Raw genomic sequence first — 9,608 nt, 5'->3', positions numbered from 1 at the left:
ATGAGGAAGTGGCAGTGGCTGGGACAGACTGTGCATTACTGTATACCACCATTAGGAGGCCAGAAGAAGCAAAAATACCAAGCTCACAGTAGCCCATGGTAAAGACATTCCCGTAGTATCTCTCAAACAATCTGTGTAAATGTGCTTGACTAAAGCACAACTTAAAGTCAACAAACAAAATTCATGCATTTAATTGTAAATAAAAATGGTGATCGATTTCTTTCTTCTTTGCAGGTCAAGGTTGTAGATTGGTGTATATTTCAGTCTTTGCATATATCACGTATTTCGGTGAGGTTCTAGTCCTCAGTGTGGATCATCAGGTGTTTCTTGAGAGAACCTGTACGATTAAAAGTCTTTCCACAGTGAGTACACTGATATGGCTTTTCCCCAGTATGGATACGCTGGTGTCTGTTGAGATGAGACAGTTAAGTAAAGGTACATGTATTTCCACCCTGAGTACACTGATATGGCTTTTCCCCAGTATGGATCCGCTGGTGTCTGTTGCGCTGATACATTTCAGCAAAGGCCTTTTCACACTGAGTACACTGATATGGCCTTTCTCCCGTGTAGCTCTTCTGGTGTGCCACAAGATGACCCATTTGAATAAAAGTCCTTCCACACTGAGAACACTGATATGGCTTTTCTCCAGTATGCGTCATCTGGTGGATTCTAAGTTCATTGCTACTTTTGAAACCCTTCCCACACGTAGTACACTGATGTGGCTTTTCTCCAGTGTGGATCATCAGGTGTGTCCTGAGATAACTCATTTGAGTAAAGGCTTTTCCACACTGAGTACACTGATGTGGCCTTTCTCCTGTGTGGATCATCTGGTGTGTCTTGAGATGACCCATTTGAATAAAAGTCTTTCCACACTGAGAACACTGATATGGCTTTTCTCCAGTATGCGTCATCTGGTGGATTCTAAGTTCATTGCTACTTTTGAAACCCTTCCCACACGTAGTACACTGATGTGGCTTTTCTCCAGTATGCGTCATCTGGTGGATTCTAAGTTCATTGCTACTTTTGTAACCCTTCCCACACGTAGTACACTGATGTGGTTTTTCTCCAGTGTGGATCATCAGGTGTGTCTTGAGATAACTAATTTGAGTAAAGGCTTTTCCACAGTGAGTACACTGATGTGGCCTTTCTCCTGTGTGGATCATCAGGTGTTTCTTGAGAGAACTCATTCGAGTAAAGGCTTTTCCACACTGAGTACACCGATATGGCTTTTCTCCGGTGTGTGTTCGTTGATGCATTGCAAGAACGGAAGGAGCAGGAAAGGTTTTGAAACACTGAGAGCATTCATGTTTTTTCTTCCTTGTGTTCGATTGGTGATGTCCGATGACTTTCTTTTGTTTTTCCTCTGTACTCCTTTTTCTAGAAGGGATCCCTTGAATGTCTCCTGTAACATTAGAAAACATGTTAAAACGAATATCCTCTCTCTCCTCTATTTGTTACATTAGCACTACAACACTGAAAACAATGTCTTTTTGATTGAACGGCTTTTTGCTAGAATAGTTTATCACTTGGAAGTCCCTTAGGCTAAAAGTGACCACCTAGAGACTGCACTGTAAATGTAAGCAGAGATACAGACACATGCGTGACAGATCTGGAGACAGAATGATGACAGGCATTTTAAATATAACAGACTGCAAATTATATCCCATCATTAAGGTATTCCAATGGTACCTCTATTATCTCAATAGGTCTCACATTTTATTTGTAAAAAAGATCAAATCAGGGGGTTGTTTTTAAAACAACTTTTAAATTATCTAGCTGGTGTTACAGTCTCCTCAATTTAACTTGTAAACTTATAATAGGTAAAAACCCTCTGGGTGCCTGTCCAGCTTCTTATTGACAGGAGTAAGTATTCACAGACATAAACACAAGTTAATATTAACATACACTAGCAGCGGCCAAATGTGAAGATGGTTCCCTAAGCTACAGACAGATAGTTAAAAAGCTACGATAGGCAGTAACAATCTCGGTGCCCTAGCAGCTTCATATTAACATGATTTCATATTAACTATCAAAAGATTTTCATAATAGAACTAATGTGCAACTTACTTGTAGGAGTAGAGTCATTGAAAAGAGTCATCTGAAAGTCTGCGCTGACCAGCTGGCCCCCATCTTCACACGGATCTTCAACAGATCTCTCGAGCTGAGTGAAGTCCCCTCCTGCTTCAAACGCTCCACCATCATTCCGGTTCCCAAGAAACCCTCCATCACTGGCCTGAATGACTACAGGCCGGACGCTCTGATGTCTGTGGTCATGAAGTCCTTTGAGAGACTGGTGTTGTCCCACCTGAAGGTCATCACAGGCCCCCTGCTGGACCCTCTCCAGTTCGCCTACCGGGCTAATAGGTCAGTTGAAGATGCAGTAAACATGGGACTGCACTACATCCTACAACACCTTGACTCCCCAGGGACGTATGCTAGGATGCTGTTTGTGGACTTCAGCTCGGCGTTCAACACCATCATGCCGGAAGCCCTCCTCACCAAACTCACCCAGCTCACTGTGCCCGCCTCCACCTGTCAGTGGATAACGAACTTTCTGACAGACAGGAAGCAGCAGGTAAGGCTGGGAGAAATAACATCCAGCACCAGGACAGTCAGCACTGGTGCTCCCCAGGGATGTGTGCTCTCCCCGCTGCTCTTTTCCCTGTACACAAATGACTGCACCTCAGGAGACCCGTCTGTTCAGCTCCTGAAATTTGCAGACGACACTACAATCATCGGCCTCATCCGAGATGGAGATGAGTCTGCATACCGGAGGGAAGTTGAACAGACTGTGGTGCAGTCGCTACAACCTGGAGTTGAACTCGCTCAAAACTGTTGAAATGATAGTGGACTTCAGGAGGAACCCCCCATCACTGCCCCCCCTCACCATACTGAACTGCACTGTGTCTGCCGTGGAATCCTTCAGGTTTCTGGGTTCCACAATCTCCAAGAACCTGAAGTGGGAGCCAAACATTAGATCAGTCACCAAAAAGGCCCAGCAGCGGATGTTCTTCCTGTGCCAGCTCAGGAAGTACAACCTGCCTCAGGAGCTGCTGATCCAGTTTTACACTGCAGTCATTGAGTCTGTTCTCTGCTCATCTATCACTGTCTGGTTTGGATCGGCCACTAAACTGGACAGGAACAGACTACAACGGACAGTCAGATCAGCAGAAATCATCATTGGTGCCGACCTGCCCACCATCCAGGACCTGTACACCACCAGAGCCAGGAAACGGGCAGGGAAAATTATTGCAGACCCCTCACACCCTGGACATAATCTGTTTCAGCTCCTCCCCTCTGGCAGGCGCTACAGATCCCTGCACACCAAAACCACCAGACACAGGAACATTTTTTTTCCCCTTGTCGTCACCTTAATGAACACTTGAAAATGTATTATATTTATTATTATATTTATATTACATTATATTTATTTATTTTATCCTATACTGTTGTGATATATTGCACATTTTCAGTTAAAGTACATTGAGAGCAACTAAACACCACAACAAATTCCTTGTATATGAAAATGTACTTGGCCAATAAACATGATTCTGATGATTCTGATTCTGATTGTGAATATATTCTCTCAAATCAGATTTGTCTTCCTGTTTAATTTCCAATGGTGAATACTCTTCTTCTTTGTGGGCTAATGTTAGTGATGCGTATATTTCAGTCTTACGGTCAGGTTCCAGTCCAGGCTTTTCTTGCATTTTCTGAATTGCAGACAGATCCTCTTGCAGGAAATCATCAAGTTCTTCTTCTTTAAACTCCTCCTTCACTGACATGAGCAATAGGGGTGGTTCAGTAGATCCTGACATTTGAGCTCTGTTTTGCAAAAGAAATCCTTGAACCTTCCTTCAATAAAAGACTAATAGAGTGGAGATGTGCAAACAAGAACTGCAGAATAGTAGTGCTGCCTATGAGTTACACATAAACACTATACTTATAGACCATCCAAGTGTCTGCCTTAAAAAGGTGGCTCATCCAATCAGCTACAGGAACCTTGGGAATGCAAAATAGAACGCCAAAGGATTATGAGAAGGATTTCCATATGTATGAGCACCGTTTACACACCTGATTGCCCTAAAGTGTGGGTGGCTGGAGCTCAGCCTGCAGAATCTCCTCACAGGAGGCTAGGTGGGGGTGGGGTGGAGGTGCGAACTGAAAGGTGATTAGGTAGAAGAGGATAGGTGGGTAAACTGTAGAAGCCTGTGTGTTTGTATTTTAATAATGATATAATGGTAATATCAGACTGACATACCAGTTTGAAGCCCCACAAAACCCACACAACTGAGTTAAATAGGAACCAGGTTACCCAAGAAACTTTATTATTGTTTTAAATACACAGAGGGCATCATCATTTGCACCAGAATCCCAGAAATTTACCCCAGTTCACTCTGAATATTTTACATTTTTTCATGTTTTGACTGAAGGGAGCAGTGGACTGCTCAGCTGAGGTACAACTAAAGAACCTTTTCATTGTGTACCTTACTTTAAGAATACAACAGAAATAAACACAATTCATGTGGAATACAAATATATGACTATCTATATATCAAGGGCTTTTCATTGTGAACCTTACTTTTAAAATACAACAGAAATAAACACTTAATGTGAAGTAAAATGATATTATTTGTATTTGTATTAAGGGCCTTTGCATTGTGTATCTTACTACTCTAACTAAGTATACAACAGGAATAAAAAAGGTTCACATGAAACATATATATGTATGTTTATATATATATATAATATATATATTAAAGGCCATTTCATAGTGTACCTTACTTTAAGAATACAACAGGAATGAACACTATTCACTATTCAGTATATTCACTATACCATTCACTACTATTCACTATTCAGAATATACTGTATATAAAATAAATATGTATTAATTAAGGGCCTTTTCATTGTGTTTCTGCTTTGATAACCTTCATTGGGGTTGTGATGGTTCAGTAAATCCTGACATTTAAGTTGTGTTTTATAATTCTTTTATAATTGCATCTCGTGACATGAGCTGTAGCCCCCACGCCTGTTGGTGGCGCTCTAACGGTGGTACAGACAACTGATTGGTAGAAAGCGGAAAATAAGACAAGCGCATGCGTATAAAAAAATGCGTGACCTCAAACTCCACTGCAGAAGAAGAAGGAGACGAAAACAAACACGACAGAAGAAGAAGAAGAAGAACACAACCACAACCACAACCACAACCGAAAAAGCAAGAACATGGCTAACGCAAAGAATATCATGATTTGGAGCGACGACGAGGTGGGACTGTTGTTGCAAATCAGCCTCGATTATAAAGTAAATAAGATACAGGAGGGTGTAGACTGGGAGACCTGCAGGAGCAAGTATGAGGACATTACAGCCTTATTCGAGGAGCAATGTCCAAGGGGCTCGACGGATAAGGACTTCCCTCATAGAGACGCTGTGGCTAAAGGGCAGGTCACCTCAAAGTTGAACCTTGTGAAGAGGAATTATAGGAAGGCTGTTGACGCTGGTCACAGAAGTGGGAACGGCTGCGTTATGTTATTTTTCGAGCTGTGTGAGCAGCTCTGGGGTGACTCACCTGCTACGCGGGGCATTGATTCCGGCTTCGAGACAACCGATCTGTTGGAATCCCCGGTCCTGGAAGACTCTCCTCCGGAGTCCGAGATCGCTGAGTCTGAACCTGAACTTTCAGGTATTCCACCACCGGCGGTTGTTCAGCAACGCAGGGATTTTCTCCAGGTAGGCTCATGATTTCAAGCTTAGCGACCTACTACTTACATTTGTTGCCTACCGTTTGTTGTGCACACAGTTTGAATCCGTTGCGTGTTTTGTGTAGGTGCTTTCGTACACAATTTATAACATAGATTGGACTTTGGACGTTTGTGTAATAATGTGATTGGTTATGCTTTATTCCAGGCGAAGTTGAACAACCACAGAGGGGACCGACTTAAGAGGAAGCTTTCCGGTGAGCAGGAGGATCGGGAGATAAGGAGGCGGACAATGGTCTTATTGGAGGAGAGCAGCAAGGCCGACCAAAGAAGCATGGACAGGCTGAATGACACTATGGAAACTATATCTGACTCCATCAAATATGGCCTCGCTCTGATGAGGCAAATGTGCTTACCTCCACAGCCCAGTGCAAGCTTCTTTGCACACCCCCAGAGCAAGCTTCTTTGCACACCCCCAGAGCAGCAGCGCTGGGCACGGCACGGACAGTTATATGGGCAACCAATGCTAACCACACCGCAGCCCAGAACACTGTACTTCACATAGTGTATTCCTTTGTGAGCACTGTTTTAGTTTGCACTGTGTATATAGTTAATTCATTTTTGTGCGATTTTATTTTTACATTTGGTTTTACCACTCCTCTGTCCTAAAGACAATTTACAATAAACCGAAAGTACTAGAAGCTGTTGCATCCATTTGTTTATTATATGTGGACACACATTTCATACAACATGTTAAAATCACTTTAGAAGACTGCACAGAATGAACAGTTTTTGTTAAGGGTCAAGGTACTTAGTTAGCATTCTTTCACCCCCCATCTCATGCCAGTCAGTGAGATGGTTGTTGCAATGTATGAAGGATGCAAGTTTTCACCTTGAATTGTTCCCCGCACATCCTGTCTCCATGCTGTCGTTTGCACATACCGCATCTCAAATCAAAACTTGGCCACAGCTATCAGGCTGGGCTCCTGGGCTTTTGTTTATGTTGAGAGCCATCAGACATGGTTTCGTGTCTTGGACTTTGTGCTATTAGACTCTGATTGTTGGCTGGTTATTGCATTGTGAAGGAGGCTTCAAGTCGTTGTCACCTTGTGTTGTTCCCAGCTGAGATTATTCATCCCGTCTCCTTGCTGCTGTTTGCATATACAACATCTCAAATAGGTCCACATTCATAGCACCTGGCCAGAGCCATTAGGTTGACATAATTTACATGGGGCCAGTGATGTAAACACCCCACTCCTATTAACAGATTCTGTGTACGTGATTTATGTATGTATGTATGTATGTATGTATGTCTGAGTTGCAGCCTGCAGAATCTCCACACAGCAGGGTAGGCAGGGGTTGGGTGGAGGTGCGAACTGAAAGGTGATTAGGTAGAAGAGGATAGTTTGGTAAACTATAGAAGTCTGTGTGTTTGTGATGGAGATTATTTCCAAACACTGTTAATGACTTAAGAATATAATAATCAAGTGCCTTGTATTAATATATTCCTTGTATGAATCATGTGCTAGAAGCAGGAACATGTCTTTTGTGTGTGTGTGTGATAATTAGGTGCCACTTGTACAGTGTTGATGATTAGAACCTGGCCAATTGGTAGCTTTCAATAACTTTATTTCAATAACTGTATTTATAAACACAAGTTTAATGGATATTTGCAAGCAAGAATGGAGCAAATAAATTCCCACAGTGTGTATTTTCATGTTCTGGCTTTTTCAATTAATATGCATTTTCATCACCTTCATTTTTATCAGTTCATTTCTCATTTACATATACACTTCATAATAAAACATTCACAGCCAATTAATGAATGTTAACTATACCATATAAAATGTATAGTGTCCTTGATAAGATCATTAAAAATACTTAAACTTCAGAAAGAAACTGCTACGAGAAGGCTAGTTAAAAATGCTGAGGAACCACCCTCTGCTTACAGGCAGGGATTAGCATTGTGTCCGTATCCCTCATTGCCATTAACTGTTCAAATGTATGCCCCGTAATGGACACAGTAGTAGACTATAGTCAATATATCGGCCTCCAGGTTCCTAATACTAGGCCCAAGATATATTGCTTCACCATAATCCAACCCCCCAAGCAAATTTCTAAAATGAGGCATCATCGGATCACAACCAGCTTGTATTAAACAACTAGAAAATGCATTTCCTGAAGGAAATACCAGTGCATGAAATGCAAAAGTTAGGAAAGGAAGAAGAAAAGAAAGAAGAGTGAAAGAAGAAAGGAAAGAAGAAAGAGTGGAAGAAGGAAAGAAGAAAGGATAGAAGAGTGAAGAAAGGAGAGAAGAGAGGATGAAGGAAAGAAGAGTGAAAGAAGAAAAGAAGAAAAGAAAGAAGAGTGAAGAAAGGAAAGAAGAGTGGAAGAAGAAAAGAAAGAAGAGTGAAGAAAGGAAAGAAGAGTGAAAGAAGGAAATAATAGTTGAAGAAGGAAAGAAGAAAAGGGAAGAGTGAAAGAAGTAAAGAAGAAAGGAGAGTGAAGAAAGGAAAGAAAAGTGAAAGAAGGAAAGAAGAGTGGAAGAAGGAAAGAAGAGTGAAAGAGAAAAAGAGAGTGAAAATATTGAAAAAAGGAGATAAAAATGGAGTGAAGAAGAGAGATTGAGTGTGAGAGAAAGTAGACTGAGAGGGATAGAGAGAAAGATGGAGAGATGGAGAGAAAAAAAGTAGAGAATGGAAGGTGTCTTAATGTTCCTAGTTACAGTTAAATTGAGAGGGACAGAGAAGAGGTTCCTTTGATTTGGCGCAGCTGTCAGTGAAGCACAGGCCAGTTTAAAGACCCTATTATGATGTCATAATGGCCCAATGTAAGTCAATGGGAAAATTTCGATTCGTTTTTATTTAATATATTAAAAAGTATAACGTTTAGAAAAGTGAAAAATACATAGCATAAGTGTCCTTTACAAGACCTACGCGACAAAGTTTGAATGAAGTTTCTACGTTAAGCGGTTCGGGCTGAATTAATCGCAGAAAAAGGTAACAAGAATAACTAGAAAATGCATTTCCTGAAGGAAATACCAGTGCATGAAATGCAAAGGTTAAGAAAGGAAGAAGAAAAGAAAGAAGAGTGAAAGAAGGAAAGAAGAAAGGAAAGAAGAGTGTAAGAAGGAAAGAAGAGTGAAGAAAGGAAAGAAAAGTGGAAGAAGGAAAGAAGAGTGGATGAAGGAAAAAAGAAAGGCAAGAAGAGTGGAAGAAGGAAAGACAAAAGGAAAGAAGAGTGAAGAAAGGAGAGAAGAGTGGAAGAGGGAAAGAAGAAAGGAAAGAAGAGTGAAAGAAGAAAAGAAAGAAGAGTGGAAGAAGGAAAGAAGAAAAGAAAGAAGAGTGAAATAATGAAAGAAGAAAGGAAAGAAGAGTGGAAGAAGGAAATAAGGAAAGAAAGAAGAGTGAAAGAAGGAAAGAAGAGTGTAAGAAGGAAAGAAGAGTGAAGAAAGGAAAGAAAAGTGGAAGAAGGAAAGAAGAGTGGATGAAGGAAAAAAGAAAGGCAAGAAGAGTGGAAGAAGGAAAGAAAAATGGAAGAAGAAAATAAGAAAGGAAAGAAGAGTGGAAGAAGGAAAGAAGAGTGAACAAGAGTGGCTCTGGATGAAGAGATAAAGAGAGAGTGAAAATATTGAAAAAAGGAGATAAAAATGGAGTGAAGAAGAGAGATTGAGTGTGAGAGAAAGTTGACAGAGAGAAAGATGGAGAGATGGAGAGAAAAAAAAATAGAGAATGGATGGTGTCTTAATGTTCCTAGTTACAGTTAAATTGAGAGGGACAGAGAGAGAAGAGGTTCTTTGGATTTGGCACAGGTGTCAGTGAAGCATACTAAGGCAGAAGGCATTAACTTCTATGTTAAAGCTCAGTGGTATGATAACAATGGAATAATGACCCTATTAATTAATCAGTA

General features: G+C 41.0%; 1 protein-coding gene across 1 annotated transcript; it reads left to right on the top strand.

The window, feature by feature from the left end:
* LOC308381621 (uncharacterized protein) lies at nt 1–6,264 on the top strand (the record flags this gene model as incomplete). The annotated part of the gene is made up of 4 exons (XM_080859209.1): nt 1–98; nt 2,074–2,269; nt 5,140–5,730; nt 5,908–6,264. The coding sequence occupies 4 exons, from the start codon at nt 1–3 to the stop codon at nt 6,262–6,264; spliced, it is 1,242 nt and encodes a 413-aa protein (XP_080715335.1).
* Nucleotides 6,265–9,608: the final 3,344 nt, after the last annotated feature.

This window comes from Sprattus sprattus (genome assembly GCF_963457725.1).
Source record: "Sprattus sprattus genome assembly, chromosome: 20".
Taxonomy (NCBI): Eukaryota; Metazoa; Chordata; class Actinopteri; order Clupeiformes; family Clupeidae; genus Sprattus; species Sprattus sprattus.
Note: the sequence above shows the minus strand (reverse complement) of the source record. Positions and strands in the feature narration are given on the sequence as shown.